This window comes from Lagenorhynchus albirostris, chromosome 14 (assembly GCF_949774975.1).
Source record: "Lagenorhynchus albirostris chromosome 14, mLagAlb1.1, whole genome shotgun sequence".
Lineage (NCBI taxonomy): Eukaryota > Metazoa > Chordata > Mammalia > Artiodactyla > Delphinidae > Lagenorhynchus > Lagenorhynchus albirostris.
The window spans coordinates 61,962,403-61,980,695 of record NC_083108.1 but is presented as its reverse complement, the minus strand read 5'-3'; the positions used below and the strand labels follow the sequence as shown (position 1 = coordinate 61,980,695).

The following is an 18,293-nucleotide window of genomic DNA, read 5'->3' as shown; positions in this document are numbered from 1 at the left end:
ATGATAAAGGGCATGAGGTTTCTTTTTGAGGTGATGAAAATATTCTAATAGTAACTGGTGATGGTTGCACATATGTGTGACTATCCTAAAAACCACTGAATTGTACATTTTAAATAGGTGAGTTACATGTTATGAGAATTTTATCTCAGTAAAGCTGTTTTTTTTTTTAAAGGGAAACATGAGATATCCTTGTGATGAAAAATGTTATGTATCTTTAAAAACAAAACAAAAACAAAAACCTAAGAGTGGAATACCTGGGTCCTCTGATGACTGTATGTTTAACTTTGCAAGGAACTGTCAAACTATTTAAGGTGACTATACTATTGTGCCTTCCTGTTGGCAATACATGAAAGCTCCAGTTGCTCCACATCCTCAATACTCAGTATTTTATATATATTCTTAACTTTATGACATTCTAATAGGTATGTGCTGTTATATCACTGTGGTTTTAATTTGCATTTTCTAAATGACTGGTGACATTGAACATCTTTTTTTGTGCTTATTTTAATTGCCATCCATGTATCTGGTGAAGTGTCCTAAGGTTAAAAAAATAAGTTACAAAAGAACAAAAATTAGGGACTTCCCTGGTGGTCCAGCAATTAAGACTCCGTGTTCCCAATGCAGGGGGCCAGGGTTTGATTCCTGGTCAGGGAACTAGATCCTGCATGCCACAACTAAAAGATCCCACATGCCACAACAAAGATCCTGCACATGGCAACGAAGATCCCATGAGCTGCAACTAAGATCCGGAGCAGCCAAATAAATAAATATTAAAAAAAAATTATATTAAAAAAAGAACAAAAATTAAATTTCACAAAAATTAAAAGCTTAAATTAACACACAAATAAAATTTAAAGATGAACTGAGAAAATATTTGCCATATATGTGAGAGAACAGGAATAATAGATTTAACATGGAAAGAGATGATGGGTTTTGCCTTATCTCCTCAGTGTACCTGCTGCAGGTATATACAACCTCCCACAGCATCAGCCTAATGTGTAAAGGGCTCTGACTCCTCTCACAGGTGATCTGGAGGCTGAAGCTGGGAGGGGCCTAAGGGGATCAGGTAAGAACTTGGAGAGAGGCAGGGAGATACAGCCCAGGAAAATACACCCAGTGCTCTGCGTGCAAGCAAGTTCAGCAGGCAGAGGTAGTGGGAAGGTGTGGAGCATCAGTGGACAGGCGTAGGGAGGTCAGCAGGCATGGCATTATGGTAGGGATGAGGGCACAGTGGCACAGAGGTTGCCTGTAGGGACACAAGGGACAGCAGGAAGGGTGGGGCAAATTTTTGGCCGTTATTTATTCAAATATTTTTTCTTATCACCACCTTCTCTCTCCTTTCCTTTGAGGACTTCAGTTACCTGTGTATTAGGCTATCTGACGTTGTCCCATGACTTACTGATGCTCTTTTCTGTTCTTTCCTCCTTTGGATTGTCTGTTTTGGAGCATTTTTATTGCTCTGCCTTCAAGTTCACTTATCTTTTCTGCAATGTCTAATCTGTCATTAATCCTATTCCACACATTTTTCATCTCCATGTTACACGTTTTCATCTCTAGGAAGTTTGATTGCAACTTCCTTGTTACGGTCTTCTATGTCTCCACTTAACTTTTCTGAACATAAGGAGTAGTGTTATAATGACCGTTTTAATGTCCTTCTCTGCTAATTCTAATATCTGTATAACTTCTGGGCCAGTTTTGACTGATCAGTAAGATTGCTTATTCTCATTTTGCATTGTGTTCCTGCTTCTTTGTATGCCTGGTGTGGATGCCAGACACTGTAAACTTTACCTTGTTGGATGCTGGGTACCTCTGTATTCTTATAAATTCTCTGGAACTTTGGTTTGCAATGTAATTAATTACTTGGAAACAATTTGATCCTTTTGGGTCTTGCTTTATTTTCTGTTAGATGGATCTGGAGCAGTGCTCTAATTATTCTCCAAAACTGAGGCAAGACTTCCTGGGTAACTCTTCTATCCCAAGCCTGTGAGTTATGAGTTTTTCTAGTCCTGTTGGTAGGAAGAGGCACTATTCCCAGCCCTGGGTTACAACTAGACAATTGTCACCCTAATCCTTTCAGATGGTTCTTTGCCTGGCCTCAGTCACTTCCTCATCACACAAGCACTGATCAGTATGCAGCTGAATATGCAAAGGCACTCCCGCTGCTGAGCTCCAGGGTTCTCTCTCCTCTCTGGGATTCTGTCCTGAAAACTCTAGCTGCCTTGGTCTTCCTGGGCTCTCAGCTTCATGTCTTCAACTCAAGTATCCTGCTGGGCTCTACCTCAGCTTCCCCTCCCTTTGCTGCAGCCTGGAAACTCTCTCTCCAGGTAGGAAGCTGGGGCAGTCACAAGGCTCATCTTCTTTGCTTTCCATCTCCCAGGGATCACTGTCCTTTGTTTTCTGATATCCAGTGCCTTGAGACCATTGTTTCATGTATTTTGACTGGTTCTTTTGGTTGTTTCAGGCAGAAGGGTCAATTTGGTCCCTGTCAATCCATCTTGGCTGGAACCAGAAGTTTCCAACCAGTCTTTCTGCTGTTTGTCTCCTCTCCTGTCCAAATAGTAGTGTATAAAAACACTTGATTGTCAAAGTTTTATTCACGGGAACATGTGCTCAGTGCCATGACTTTGCCTCTGTGATCCCAGTTGGTCCTCACAACCATGCACGTTTTCTTAACCTCACCTCCCTTTGACAGCTGAAAAGTGAGGCCCACGTTTTTCCTGGTTTGGATCCCAGGCAGGCCTGTCAGTCCCGAGGCTGCGTGCATCCTGGGGCTCCAGAGTTCTCAATGCCTGTGCAGCATCTCTGGCTCATTCCTCAGCGAAAAGCTCACACTTGTAGCCTGGCTTCTGGGTGTCCATGCCCAGACGCAGTGTGTGTGCTGGCTCTGTCGGGCATGCAGGTGTGCCTGGTTCTCATGCAGCCACGTGACTTCTGAGTGAGACAGGCAATGGGATGGCCACCTGGCAGGGAGGTGCCGAGGAGGTCCAGGACCCTGGGGAGAAGGTGCTTGGCCTTCACCAGGCTTGAGGATTCTGATTCTGGCTGTCTCTTCTCCTGTGGGTCAGCATCGGGACCACTTTCTAAGAAAATCCCAGCTTCCAGATAATTCTTCAGAAAACTCAAGTCTGTATTTATGGACTTCCTTACATGATTTCCTTGGTGCCCAGCACAATCAGAGACCCAGAGCACAGCACAGACAGAACCGAGGACCTCTCCACCTGGCTTGGGAGAAGACAGGTGCACGGTGGCCAGCCCGCTCGCCCAGCTCAGCCTGAGATGCTGCACGACCAGGAAAGTGACTCCATGCTGTGAAATGACTTTTTGCATGAAGGGGCAGGGGGAGCAGATGACATCAAAGGCGAGGGATTCACAGTGCAGGGGAGGGAGGTGGAAGTTAGAAGGAAAAGGCAGGGGAAGTCAGGACCATTTGGTATCCAATGCGTGTTCATTTATTTTACACTTACAAAAGAAATCGCCCACCCTCTGCCCCATCCCCCCCAAAAGTCTCTTTTTACAAACATTTAAAAATTAAAACTAAATGAAGATAGACAAGTTAATTTCAGTACAATTATTTTTCAATGTAGCTGTCATAATTAGAGTTTAAATTTCCTACAAGTGACCAATGTCCAAGTGACTTATAGGGAAATCCTGATTATTGGCCAAAAGGAAAATTCCATATTACAAGTTAGCAAATTCTAGTACAAAAATAGTCCATGTGTTGGAATAGGCTTTCTTTTTACATAGGTCTCAGGTCAGTCTACTGACTGCATAATATGCTAACGTCTCAGGGTTCTCTCTTTCACAAATGGCTCATTCGTCATAGCTGGAGCAGCACGGCGCCTACAGTAGCAGGGCTAGTGTCCATCTGGGGACCGTGCTGGAGACGGCAGGCCTGGGCTGCCTCACTGGCCCCAGGGCAGTTGGGCAGAGCTCCAGCTCTGCACCGGGGTCCTGGAGGGAGGAACGAGTTGCGGGCAGAGCTGCTCCCCCTGAGGGAGAAACAGGCCCAGGACACAGGGGAAGTGTGCCCCGGGGCTGAGCCGGTACTGCTGTAGGACAGCCCACCTCCTGCCAGTGTCTCCTCATCCTGTAGCCCAGCGAGATAAGAGGCCGACCTGTGTGTCCTCAGTGGCGAGAGTGTGGCCCTGCCCTTGCTGCGGCTGGGCAGGCTACTTGTCCCTCAAGATGTCGAGCTGTTCCTGACACTCGGTGAAGAGGCGCTGGAAGCGGAGGTTCTGCCCGATGACTGGCAGCAGCTCCTTCAGCAGGTCCCTCTTCCGCAGACCCTGCGGATACAGGAGTGACAGCTGAGTGCAACTGACAGTGAGGAGAGCTAGACTGTGGGGGTTTCCCTGACCCAACAAAGATCCTTCTGCCCATCTGCCCCATGGGCACCCCCTGGAGAAACCATAGATGGATGAGAACAATTTCTCTGTATGCTGGGAGGCCTGGGACAGCTAAAAAAGCTGAGCTTGGGCACATGGGGTAGAGTGGCAGGGCCCAGGGAGGGACATAGTTCAAGGGTGGGTACCAGGTAGGTTCTGCTCTTCCGTGTCCCCTAAGTTTGCTGGCACAGTCACCGCTGGCCTCTGACTGCACTGGTTAGTGGCCAGAGTAGCCTGACCTTCCAGAGCAGAATGCAAGTAAGGCTACCAGGGCAGAGGGCCAGGCAGACGGCTATCCTGGAGGGACCACTCCCTTATGTGGATGTGTTCCAGGGACGTGAGGTCAAGGCCAGGGGCGAGGAGGTGCCTGGGTGACAGTGACTGGCCTTGGTTTTACAGTCCTGGAGTCTCTGTCCTCAGCTCTTGCCTATGCCTCCTCCACCCTGGGTGGCACCATGTCTGCCTGGGCCCTCCTGCAACATGCACTGCCATGCAGGGTCTCCACCGCACAGACCCTTGAGGAGCACGGCTGCTGCAAAGGGAAAACCATCAACTGACAGCACTGACCACTGGAAGAGAAGGGCCAATATGTTAAAACAAGTGTGGTAACAAGATGATGAATTATAGAAAAGAACCAAGTGTAGATACCAAGTTTGAGCAACACAGTGGTTGAAGGAGATGGGATTAGCAGGAGACTGGACACTGCTGAAGACCAAGTCAGAGTGAGGTCAGATAGAGGAGCAGCCCACAGTCATAAGGGAGGCAGGCAGAGGGGAAACTGTAAGAGGAGAAACTGTACCATTGCCTACAAAGGCAGGTGAGCGCAGCAGGTAGGCCCAATATCCACATAATGGATCCCACAGGAGACAGAGAAAGAAGAGAGAAGGAAATATTTAAAGAAGTAATATGGGTATATTTCACATAATTAAACAACGAATGGCCTTAGGTTGAAAGGCTCCACTGAGTGCTGATCAAGTAATATATGGGAAAACTGATAACCAGACACATTAGAATGAAATATACAGAATTTTCAGATATAAAAGACAGAAAATTTCTGAAAATTTCGAAAGTACAAGAACATATTACCTACAAAGGAAGACATACCAAGATTCACAATAAAGTGTTTTTTTTTTGGCTGTGCTGCGTGGCCAAAAAAAAAAAAGATGGCAACTCATGACCAAGTAGGGTTTATCCTGGAAATCAAGGAGAATTTAATATTAGAAAACTTAGAACTGGAAAATAGGAAATAAAAAGATTATTTGAGATGACTTCATTGTTTAAACCACAGAGAAAATGCAAAACAATTAATGGACAAATTAATAAAAATAATAGAAATGTGTAGAAAGATGGCTGGTGATTAATATACCAAAGTCAAATGCATATGTACAGCAGCAATGAATAATCAGAAAACATAAAACAACTTATCACTTAGAATACTCACAATTATAAAATATCTAAGAATAATTCTAAAAATGATGTGTATGGTCTATGTGCTGAAAATTAAAAAACCTTACTGGAAGGCATTAAAGAAAACCTAAATGAATGGAGAGTACTGATGGGAACAGTAGCATAGTATAGATATCAGGATGGAGGCTGCAAAAGGCAGTGGTGAGCACTGTGGCGTGTGAAAGCAGCAGGGGAACTGCAACCCCTGGGAACCTGGGGTCAAGAGATACAGGTAGAATACAACAGAATGTCTAAGGTTGTGGAAAGAAGCAGGAGTGAAACTTTTAGGGAAATTAAAAAATTTAAAAGCAGTCTTGTATAGCATAAGTAGAAATACAGCACATGTTGAAAATGGATTAAACTCCTTAATCAAAAAATGGATAAAAGAATAGGATCCAACTATATGCTGCTTACAAGGAACTCACTTAGATCTAAAGGAGGATATACACAGGTTGAAAGTGAAAGAATCAAAAAGATATCCCATGTAAATAATAAGCAAAATAGAAAAGAGATGGCTATACTAATAACAGACAAAATAGACTTTATGTCAAAAATTGTTATAAGACACAGGACACTGTATAATGATAAAAGGGTCAATTGACCAAGAAGATGTAACAGTTATAAACATATACCCACCAAACATCAGAGTTCCTAAACACATGGTGCAAACATTATCTGAACTGAAAGGAGAAATAAGACAGTCCTACAATTTGCAGAAGACTTCGATATCCTATTTTCAATAATGGATAGAACAACCAGACAGAAGATCAATAAGAAATAGAGGACCTGAAAAGCAGTATAGACCAACTGGACCTAAAGCACACATATGCAGAACACTCCACACAACAAGAGCAGAATATACATTTTTCTCAAGTGCATGTGTAACACTCACCAGGACAGACCAAAACAAGTCTCAATAAGCTTAAAAAGACTGAATCATAAAAGTGTCTTTTCCAATCACAATGGAATGAAACTAGAAATCAACAGCAGAAGAAAAACTGGAACACACACAAATATGTGGAAATTAACACACTGTTAAACAATCAATGATTCAAAGAAGAAATTACAAGGGAAATTTAAAAATATCTAGGGGAAAATGAAAACACAACATACTGGAATGCAGCAAAAGCACTGGCTAGAGAGAAATTTATAGCTATAAAAATCTACAAAGAAAGATTCACAAATCAAATCAATAACAGAACATTGCATTTAACAAAACTAGAAAAATAAAAGCAAACTAAACCCAACAAGCAGAAGAAAATCATACATATCAGAAAATAAGTAAAATGGAGAACAGAAAAACTATAGAGAAAATAATAAAACCAAAAATGAATTCCTTGAAAAGATCATCAAAATTGACAAGCATTTAGCTACATGGACTAAGAAAAACAGAAGACTCAAATAATGAAAATCAGAAGTGAAATAGGGACATTGCAACTGATGCCACAAAAATAAAAGGAGTATAAATAAGAGAATACTATGAACAACTGTACACCAACAAATCGGATGACCTAGATAAAATGGACAACTTCCTAGAAATACACAGCTTACCAAGACTGAATCATGAAGAAATAGCAAATGTGAACAGACCTATAAGTAACAAGGAGACTGAATCAGTAATCAAAAACCTCCCAACAACGAAAAGCCCAGGACTGACCAGATGGCTTCACTGGTGAATTTTACCAAAAATTTAAAGAAGAATGAACAACAATCCTCCACATACTCTTTCAAAAAACTGAAGAGAAGAGAACATGTTTAGATTCATTGTATGAGACCAGCATTATCATGACATGAAAGCCAGACAAAGACACTACAAGGAAAGAAAATAGTCCAATGTCCCTTGTGAACACTGATGAGTCCTGAACAAAATACTAGTGCAGTGGTCCCCAACCTTTTTGGCACCAGGGACCGGTTTCGTGGAAGACAATTTTTCCACGGGCTGGGGGTTGGAGGTGGGAGATGGTTCAGGCGGTAGTGCGAGCAGTGGTTCAGGAAGTAATCCGAGTGATGGGGGGATGGTTCAGGTGGTAATGCAAGTGATGGGGGAAGATGGTTCAGGAAGTAATGTGGGTGATGGGGGGGATGGTTCAAGGTGGTAATGCAAGCAATGGTTCAGGAAGTAATGCGAGTGGTGGTGGGGGGCATGGTTCAGGCGGTAATGCAAGTGATGCAGGAGATGGTTCAGGTGGTAATGCAAGTGATGGGGGGATGGTTCAGGTGGTAATGGGAGTGATGGGAGTGACGGTTCAGGAGGCAATGCAAGCAATGGTTCAGGAAGGTAATGGGAGTGATGGGGAGGATGGTTCAGGCGGTAGTGTGAGCGATGGTTCAGGAGGTAATGCGAATGATGGGGGGGATTGTTCAGGCAGTAATGCAAGTGATGGGGGAGATGGTTCAGGCGGTAATGCAAATGATGGGGGGGATGGTTCAGGTGGTAATGCAAGCAACGGTTCAGGTGGTAATGGGAGTGATGGGGGGATGGTTCAGGCAGTAATGCGGGGGATGGTTCAGGCAGTAATGCGAGCGATGATTCAGGAAGTAATGTGAGCGATGGGGAGTGATGGGGAGCAGCAGATGAAGCTTCACTCGCTTGCCCGCCACTCATCTCCTGCTGTGCGACCTGGTTTTTAACAGGCTGCAGACTGGTACCAGTACTGGTACTAGCGAACAGAATTTAACAGCAAATGGAAAGGATTATATACTATGACTAAGTGTGATTTACTCCTGGAATGCAAGGGTGGTTTAAGAAACTAAAATCAATCAATGTAATACACCACATTAATAAAATGAAGAAAAAAAAATCCCAGAAGATCATCTCAATTGATGCAGAAAAAGCATTTGACAAAATTCAACACTCCTTCACTACTAAAAACTGGTAATAGAAGGAAACTATCTCAGTAAAATTAAGGTCACATATGAAAAGCCCACAGCTAGTATCATACTCAGTGTTAAAAGACTTAAAGCTTTTGCTCTAAGGTCAGGAACAAGGCAAGGATGCCCCATTTTCACTTCTATTCAACATAATACTAAAAAGTCCTAGTCAGAACAATGAGGCAAGAAAACGAAATAAAAGACACCCAAATTTGAAAGGAAGAAGTAAACTTATTTGTTTGCAGACAACATAATCTTATATGTAGAAAACCCTAAAGATTCCGCAAAAAAACCCGTTAGAACTAATAAATGGATACAGCAAGTGTGCAGAATATGAAATCAACACACAAAACTCAGCTGCGTTTTTATATACTGACAACCAACAATCTGGAAAAGAAATTAAGAAAACAATTCCATTTGCAGTAAGCTCCAAAAGAACAAAATACTTAGGAATAAACTTAACCAAGGAGGCGAAAGACTAGTATACTGAAAACTACAAAATGTTGCTGAAAGAAATTAAAGAAGATATAAATAAATGGAAAGACATCCCTTGTTCATGGACTGGGAGACTTATTAATATGGTTAAGATGTCAATAATACCAAAAGTAATCTATAGATTTAATGCACTCCCTATCAATATCCTACCGGCATTTTTCACAGAAATAGAAAAATCCATCCTACAATTCTTATGGAATCCCAAGGGACCCCAAATAGCCATATGAATCTTGGAAAAGATGATGTGCAGTCTCGTACTTCCTGATTTCAAAACTTATTTCAAAACTACTGTACCTTTTAATTTTTGAAGTATGTGGCTACATTATCATTCAAAATGAATTTAAAATAAAAAAACCTGAAAAGCGCTATTTAAAAAAATGAAAGGGAATGAAATAAACTGCTATAAGCAAAGCAAAACATTCTGTCTGCCTGTGGCACCAGGGGCAAACTACCAGACAGAGGATGTGCCCTCTGGCTGGAAGGCTGGTGTGGCTGGTATCAATACCAATAGCCACCAGTACCACCTCCCAGCCTGGGCTCTCAGAAATGGATGGTGCTGTGTTTCAGGCACCAGCCTGGACACAGCTCATCACCACTTCTCAGGTGAGTGTCACAGGTCCTACACTGAAGACCCTGGCAGACGGAGGCTTCCCAAGAGCAGGGTCCGGCTGGGGATTCAGAGGCCGGCAGCCACGCACGCACCTGAAGGACGGCTGCTTAGTGCCCAACCCTCTGCTTACTGTCTCCCTCCTGTACACACTGAGCCGTGATCTTTGAGGGAAAGAGACCTGGATTTTGGGGGTCCCCTGAGATGCACTGGCAGCTCATATCACAAAGTTTCCCAAAATATAAAGAATTCCTACAAACCAAAAAGAAAAACAAATGACACCAACATATTTCAACAGGAAATACAAGTGGCTCTTAAATCTAGAGTCAGCATTGCTCGTTGGCAGCATGCTCCATCCCCAGCTCCATTTCCCAGCCATCCTGAGGACCAGTTTCATTTGAATGGCCAATTCTCACCATGAGAGTGTTCACAAAGAAACTCAACAAGAAGGCAGAGGGCTCATACTCAATTCACCCCCTCTGCTCCCCATATCAAGATGAAGAGACAGTAAGGAGCTCAGTATCAAAAAAATGAACAACCCAATTAAAAAATGGGCAGAAGGGCTTCCCTGGTGGCACAGTGGTTAAGAATCCGCCTGCCAATGCAGGGGACACGGGTTCGAGCCCTGGTCCGGGAAGATCCTACATGCTGCGGAGCAACTAAGCCCGTGTGCCACAACTACTGAGCCTATGTGCTACAATTACTGAAGCCCGCGTGCCTACAGCCTGTGCTCTGCAATGAGAGAAGTCACTACACTGAGAAGCCTGCACACTGCAACAAAGAGTAGCCCCCGATGACCGCAACTACAGAAAGCCCGTGCGCAGCAATGAAGACCCAATGCAGCCAAAAATAAAATAAATTAAAAAAAAAAAAAGGACGGAAGACCTAAATAGACATTTCACCAAAGAAGACATACAGATGGCCAAGAGGCACATGAAAAGATGCTCAACATCACTTAATTATTAGTGAAACACAAATCAAAACTACAATGAGGTATCACCTCAATGCCAGTCAGAATGGCCATTATCAAAAAATCTAGAAACAATAAATGCTGGAAAGGGTATGGTGAAAAGGAAACCCTCCTGCACCATTGGTGGGAATGTAAATTGATACAGCTACTATGGAGAACAGTACGGAGGTTCCTTAAAAAACTAAACATAGAACTTCCATATGACCCAGCAATCCCACTACTGGGCATATACCCTGAGAAAACCATAATTCAAAAAGAGACATGTACCACAATGTTCATTGCAGCACTATTTACAATAGCCAGGACATGGAAGCAACCTAAATGCCCACTGACAGATGAATGGATAAAGAAGATGTGGCACATATATACAATAGAATATTACTCAGCCATAAAAAGAAATGAAATTGAGTTATTTGTAGTGAGGTGGATGGACCTAGAGTCTGTCCTACAGAGTGAAGTAAGTCAGAAAGAGAAAAACAAATACCGTACGCTAACACATATATATGGAATCTAAAAAAAAAAAAAAATGGTACTGATGAACGTAGTGACGGCAGGAATAAAGATGCAGACATAGAGAATGGACTTGAGGACACAGGGCGGGGAGGGGAAGTGAGACTAGCATCGACATATACACACTACCAAATGTAAAACAGATAGCTAGTGGGAAGCAGCGGCATAGCACAGGGAGATCAGTTTGGTGCTTTGTGACCACCTAGAGGGATGGGATCGGGAGGGTGGGAGGGAGGCTCAAGAGGGAGGGGATATGGGGATATATGTATACATATAGCTGATTCACTTTGTTGTACAACACAAACTAACACAGTATTGTGAAGCAATTATACTCCAATAAAGACGTATTAAAAAAAAAAGCATAAATTCAGAAGAGCGCTGAGGCCAGAAGGGGATGTGGCAGACAGCAGGAATTGGCTCTGTCCAGACCTGCTCCAAGACTTCCCCGCCATAGTCTTCACAGCTTGCCTTCCTGACCTCCCTCCCAGTGGGGGTGTCCAAGTGGTCTACTGGCTGCTGTGAGGCATAGGCTGGCTTTCCTTTTAAGAGGGTGGATGCTACTGGTACTGGCTTCCTTCCTTCAACTGGACATGAAAGCCATCTTATGACATGAGGGAGAGGCCAACAGAATCACAGAGATACAGACCTCCACTTAACTCCAAAGGACTTGTTTTGGAGGATAGAATAAAACTACTTCAGCCACCACTAGACAGGGTATCATTTACCTGCAGTTGAAAGCATTTGTCATGGATACTGGGACCCCGAGCAGACCAGTGGTTTTAGGCAGTTGGCAGAGGTAAAAAGCAGGTAGCATTGCACTGATGGTGCTCCTGGGAAGGGAGCCATAGGCTCTCCTGGACAAAGCTTGGGGTCAGCAAGAACAGCAGGAAGGAGGGGGAGAGGAGGGTGCATGGCTGGTAACCGGTGGCCTGCCTGTGCTCCCTGCCCCACCTTGGCCTAGAGTGCCCACCTTCAGGCTGAGACAGAGAACCTCTATGTAGAGCTCAGGCTAACGTCTTGGGCTCAGGCCCCCAGAGTGGCAGTTGGGCACAGAGTGAGGCCCCACAACCCGGCCAAGGGTAGGGCTTTGTCAGACACGTGCTCCCCCACCCCGTAAGCAGATGGCCTGTCAGGCTTCCCCAGAGGTGAGGTGTGCTGGGAAACAGCTCGACTACTGCAGGTAATTCCGAACACCCTTCCTGTTGAGGACAGGGGACAAAGCTGGTTAAGCAGAAGCAGAACTCCAGGAGCTAATGTGCTGGGGTGAAGGACTGAGCCGGGGTGGGGGAAGGCAGGAATTCAGAGGGACACCTTGGCCTTGGGAACATGTACTGATCAGGAAGAGGCTGAGTGGGCTTCTGTCAGAGTTGAGAGCCCAGGGGACCAAAGCAGGGGCCTAAGGCCCATGAAAGGTGGGGGTCCCTGGTAAACCACCTCTTCTTTGTGCTGGTATCCCCAAGGGATGACCCGACCCTAGAATAAGGGTAAAGTGGAAGGAAACCAGCCCCTGCACCAGCCAGTGCCCAGCTCTGAGAAGTCCCCAGGCAGCCTGGAAAACCTCCATCCTGACCGGGTTGAGACCCTGCAGAGCGGGTGCCTTAAGAGATGGCACCAAAGCAAATAAAATGCCCTGTGCAAAAGCCACATCACCTGAGGTTCAAGCCATTTCTACAAGCAATTTTTCAAATACCATGTCCAGCAGACAGCTGAAAATAACCAGGCACTTGAGGAGATAAGATAACGTGAACGAGAACCAGTAGAAACATTTATAGGCAATAGAGACAGACCCACAAGGGCTCCTGATACTAGGACTATCAGACATACAATTTTAAAATAAAATAACTAAGCTTACTGTGCTCAAAAGACTAAAATGAAAATTTCAAGGAGAATTAGAACTATAAAAAATGATGGAGCAGAAGGGAGGACATGCTATCTCTCTGATGATGAGGGAAATGAAAGGGAAGCTATAACCAAAGACAGCCTCTAAGTAAAGTTCACAGAATGAATGAAAGACATAGACCGAGAGCTTTGTGAGACTTGAAAGCACCAAGGCAGGATCCCAAAAGAACTTACAAAGCAATGGAAATCGGACTGGCGGCAGTTTTAGCAACAGCAGCAAATGCTAAAAGTCTGTGGCACAATACCTTCAAAACTCTAAAGAGAATTGATTTTGAATTTAGGATTCTAGTAACCAACTAAATTAACATCTACAGCAACAAAATAAAAAATGGAGGCCAAGTACACACCAAGACCTCCAGAGTCCTCCCAGGACTAACCCTCCAATCTTTCACCTCTTTTACCCTCCCATCACCTCTGTTCAGCTGCTCCTTTTACACTCGAGCCCTCATACCTCACAGCCTTTGTCCTCACTCTTCCCTCTGCCTGGATGTTCTTCCCCCAGATATCTGCGGGGCTTCCTCCCTTACCTCCTCTGATCTCTATCAATCAGTCAGTGCTTCCTCGATCACTGGATGTAAAACAGCACCCCATCAGCACTCCGCACCCCTGCCCTCTTCATTGGTGTTCACAGGACCCATCCCCGTCAACACATTACATGTACTTGCTCATTTGTCTCCAATCTGCCTCTGTCCCCATGAAGGCGGGGCCCCTGAGCCTTGCTCGCTGCAGCCGGCTGCCGAGCTACACCTGGCCAGAGTGGGGCTCCACCGGCAGCTGCCCAACGGTTGAGTGAAGCAGTGGAGTGAACCGTGCCCCCAGTTCCCCGTCAACCTGTTCCTTGCCCAAGTCGATCAATGCACTCTACCCACTTGTGTGAGCCACAGTCTCACCTGTGCAATTTCATTATGTTCATTATTCTCTTTCCCTCACCTGCTCCACATCCAACCACCCACCCGCCCAGTCTTGTAGGTTTTGCCTCCAAAATACATCTTGAATCTGCTTCCTCTCCCTTCTCTGTGGCTGCCACATGGATCCAAGTTGTCTTCAGCTACTGCCAGGTCTGCCTTGTCCTGATTGCTCTGCTACATCAGCGCCAACTCCTCTGCCGGCTCCCGCTGCCCTAGACTAAACCCCAGCTCCTCACAAGGTCCCAGGGATCCACCTCCTGCCCTCTCTGGGCTCACGTCACACCCTCTCCTCTGCCAACGATGTTCCAACCACAGCGGCCTCCATGGGCCAAGCCCTCTGCACTTCTGTCACCTCTACCAGCACATTCCCCGGTCTCCATGGAGCAGGCTCATTCCTGTCCTGGGGTTTCATCCTGAAAGTCCTCTTCCGAGGTCTCCCCGCCGCATTCTCCCAGGCACACCCGTCATCGCTCTGTTGACTGAACTGCTTACTCGCTCACGTCTGCCTCCTGACCGGACTATGAGCCTCACTACTAACAAATCCACAGCCCCTGGCAGGCAGCTTTCCCAGCACAGGCATGTGGCTGAGTGGACGCTCCCTCAGCCCCTGATGCCAAGGGCTCCTGCCAGGGTGGGTGGGCTGGCAACTCGCCCTCTCTCTGATGCCGGCAGTGTGCTGGAAGAGTGTAACAGGGAAGAATTTCAAAGCACTTTGGCTTACTTTTCAATTTCCACCTTTACTTTTCAGGAGAGATTTCTTGTGGCAAAAAGGAAAGTGGCACTTACCACTACTGTTGACTCCCATTGGCTTCCAGTGGAGGAGTGAACAGGCCCCAGTAAGTCCTTGCATATTTCTCGGAGTCGGTATTCAAACCCTAATTACAGAAAACAAAAAACAAAACAAAACAGAAATAGGAACACATTAAAAAAAGAAATAAAGTCAAGAACAGGCTAAGTTGTTGTGTACATCAAAGCAGAAAGAACAAACACTCACTTTGTTGCCTCCTTGTCTCAGTTCAGCGCTCAGAGGCCATAGCAGAGGCTCTGACTCACCCCCCCAATCCCGGGAAACACACGCAGTGGCTGCTGTGTGCTGGGCCAGGGAAAACGAGACGTGGAAGCTCTGGGACAGACCCCCCAAGGGGGTGGAGAATGTGGGGGCTGTGGGAGGAGGGGAGTGGGCTGAGGGGGCCTACTGGAGAGGAGGTGGGGGCAGATGCGCAGGGTCAGGTGGTGTCCTTCGGGAGAAGATGGGCATGGGAATGAATTTGGGCGGAGGAGACGGAGGAGGAGTTGGGGCTATGGCACAGCCGGGGGGAGCGCCAGCCACACTGGAGGCAGAATTGGGGGCAGCCGAGGCCACAGGGAATGGAGGAAATCAGCCAGTGATGAGGGTGGAACCTGAGGATGCTTAGAGGAGAGCTGGTGTCCCTGTGAAGCTCGAGTCCTCCTCCCCGCGGGGAGGAAGAAGGGACAGAGAGGGTAGGGGAGTTGTGCGGGCCCTGGGCCATAGGCGCGTGAAGATGGAGAAAGAGAAGCAAGCGGTGGAGGTGAGGTGTCCCCTACAGGGGCAGCCCCAGTGAATTGAAACCCAGGATGGAGGAAACCAGAGAGGAGCCGGAGGCAGGCTTTCCGGGGGTACGGGGGTGAGGCCACACGTGACCTGAGTGCCCGGCAGAGGCACAAGGTTGCAGGAACACCGAGTGTTTATTAAGTCTGGGTGGGATGAGTCCATACTGAACTCATCCCTGGGGTCTGTGGGGGAGGGGTCTGGCAACATGACGGGCGAATTCTGCGAGTTATACCCATAGAGGTCGGGCAAGTTTTTCTGTCTTTTCCGTACTTAATTTGTTTTCTCTAAATCATGAACAAAACAGGGGAGGAGTTGAAAGCAAAGCAAGAAAGGCAGGAGAGGGTGTGGGGGTGCCGGCTCCGTGACCAGGCCCAGGCTGTGTGGTGACACAGGGAGAACTGGGGAGGGCCATCCCCAGGCCACGGCCCTGGAGGCCAAGCTCAAGTGGAGGGAAGCTGGCAAGGCCGGAGCCCACGCCTGCCTCACAGGGAGTCAAGAGGCTGTGGGAGGTCACATCTTCCAACACCCTGCTGTCTGCTGACCCACAGGAGGAGTGGGGCGGGGCAAGGAGGGGGATCCTGGGACGGGGACATGGGTGTAAGAGCCCTGGTGGGGAAAGCTGGGCTGGAGGGCCGAGGGGAGGTGCTGGAAAGCAAGCTGGCCCTTCCAGGCAGGAGAAAGAGAGGTACAGGCCCACCGATGCTCTGAGGGGGCAACGAGGTCAGGGGGAGCTGAGCCTGTGTCTGTGAGTCCTCTGCCCCCACACCCTCCTGCCGCCAATCCTTGTGGCCTCAGGGGCTGCTCGGTTCAGCCCGTGGTGGGGCGGGACACCTGCTGAGCTGCCCACCTCACTGACTTGGGAGCGGGAGGGCAGGGCCCCAGGGGGCAACCACGGGAAGCCAGGAGGGAGGACAGAGCCCAGGCTGCTGCACCTGGGCCCTGACACTCGGGCCCTCGGGAGGGTCCCGTTGGGACGGGGACTGAGTGGGGCCCGGGAGGACAGAAGGACCACCGGGAAGCTCACCTTCGTTCACGAGGTATCGCACGTAGAGGAGAAGCCAGTGGCGGTACTCGTGGCTGGAGCGCAGGGTGAGCGCTGCAGCGACCTGGCTCTCCAGGTAGGCCAGGGTGGTCTCCTGCTGCACCATGTGAGGCACGGAGAAGAGCCGGGCTGCCTGTCTCCCCGAGCTGCTGGGGTGGGGAGGGGTAGATATCAGACTCCACGGCAGCCCAACCGCCCCCAGGTCCTGCTGTTCTGCACCTCCCATCTAGCCCCCGAGGGGACAGGCCAGCAGCCCAGGCCCCCACCCAAAGTGCAGCCCAACATGGGGATCCATGACCTGCAGCCCCTCAGACTGCCGCCCAGGTCTTGAAGTGACAGAGCTGTGACCCTGCACCCTGAGACAGTGCTCACTGTGGCTCCCAGCCCTCGGCAGCCCCAGCCCAGCCCAGCCCTGTGAGTGCCGCTGGGCTCAGGCAGTCAGAAGGCAGGCCTTGGAGGGACCACGTCCACACAGCCAGCCGGATGCCTCCCCTGCACCCGGGTCACCTACGTGGAGGCGCGGCCCTGGACTATGGCTAAGGGTCCCGAGCACAGCATGGCGTCCTGGGGTGGCAGGCTGCTCCTGAAGTCTGCACACTGGGCCAGGGAGTCCTGCTTGTCAGAAACCAGGTTCCTGGGGAGGCAAAGGCAGGAGCAGAACTCAGGGAAACCAGGAGGCCCAGCAGAGGCAGGCGGCGAGGGGCACTGAGGGAGCCGAGGTCCCTGTATGCCCATGTGGGGCCTCCTTACTCGGACACTCTGGCCCTGGGTCTTAGGTCCTGGGGGCAGGGGGCGAGTATGCCTGGGATGCTAGTCTGTCTGGGAGCCCATGTGCTGCGGCCCTCGGAAGCAGCTGAGGAGTCCCGGCGTCCAGCCTCCCAGAGCTCACACAGCATCCCAGGCATCAGCACTTCACATTCTCTGGACCCTTCACACAATTTAAAAACAGCCTGGTGCCTACAGAGTCCACATTTCCCTTCTCAAATAACCAGCTTGTTTCCATTATTATACCAATCACATACAATACACGATATTTTGCAATTTGGAGGAGCAGGGAGTGGGGATTTTGAGGGTTGCTGCTTTTTTTTTTTTTAACTCAAGAAAGAGATCTCAGTCTGAGGATAAACTTGTGTCCGGCAACCCTTAACAGAGACAGGCTGGATGGTGGCACACTTGGGCCTGAAGGAGCAAGGTGCAGGCAAGAGAAAACTTCTGATTGGCTGGTACACGAGGTACACCATTCCTAACTCTGGGTTAAGATCTCTGATGTACAAAGAAGTTCTACAAGTACTTCCCTGCTTAGGACTCCATGTTTCCTATGCAGGGGGCCCAGGTTCGATCCCTAGTTGGGGAGCTAAGATCCGTGAGACATGCAGTGCGGCAGAAAAAAAAAAAAAGAGGTTTTACAAATATAGAAAAGGACTCCAAAATGGACAGAGCAAAGGTACAGACCTCACACGTGGTGAGTGACAGTGCAGCCCCACTAATGCACCAAGGCAGTCGGAAGTGTCCCTTGGCTCCGACTAAGTTACAAAAACAGCAGGGTTGGATGAGGCTGCCGTGAAGCTGACGGCACCTACGGAGGCC

The 18,293-nt window shown here is 47.7% G+C and overlaps 1 protein-coding gene across 5 annotated transcripts in view; it reads right to left on the bottom strand.

Moving 5' to 3' along the window:
- Positions 1–3,553: 3,553 nt before the first annotated feature.
- Positions 3,554–18,293, bottom strand: part of LOC132503921 (protein HIRA) — a 74,361-nt gene continuing 59,621 nt past the window's right edge. For 4 of the 5 annotated variants that reach the window (XM_060120813.1, XM_060120815.1, XM_060120816.1 and 1 more), the window contains 4 exons: positions 17,218–17,340; positions 16,689–16,855; positions 14,878–14,966; positions 3,554–4,286 (listed from right to left, as the gene is read on the bottom strand). In XM_060120813.1, coding sequence (XP_059976796.1) covers positions 4,170–4,286; positions 14,878–14,966; positions 16,689–16,855; positions 17,218–17,340 — 496 coding nt within the window. In that variant the 3' untranslated portion in view covers positions 3,554–4,169. The remainder of the gene's footprint in view (positions 4,287–14,877; positions 14,967–16,688; positions 16,856–17,217; positions 17,341–18,293) is intronic. The other variant, XM_060120814.1, reaches the window with a different exon arrangement.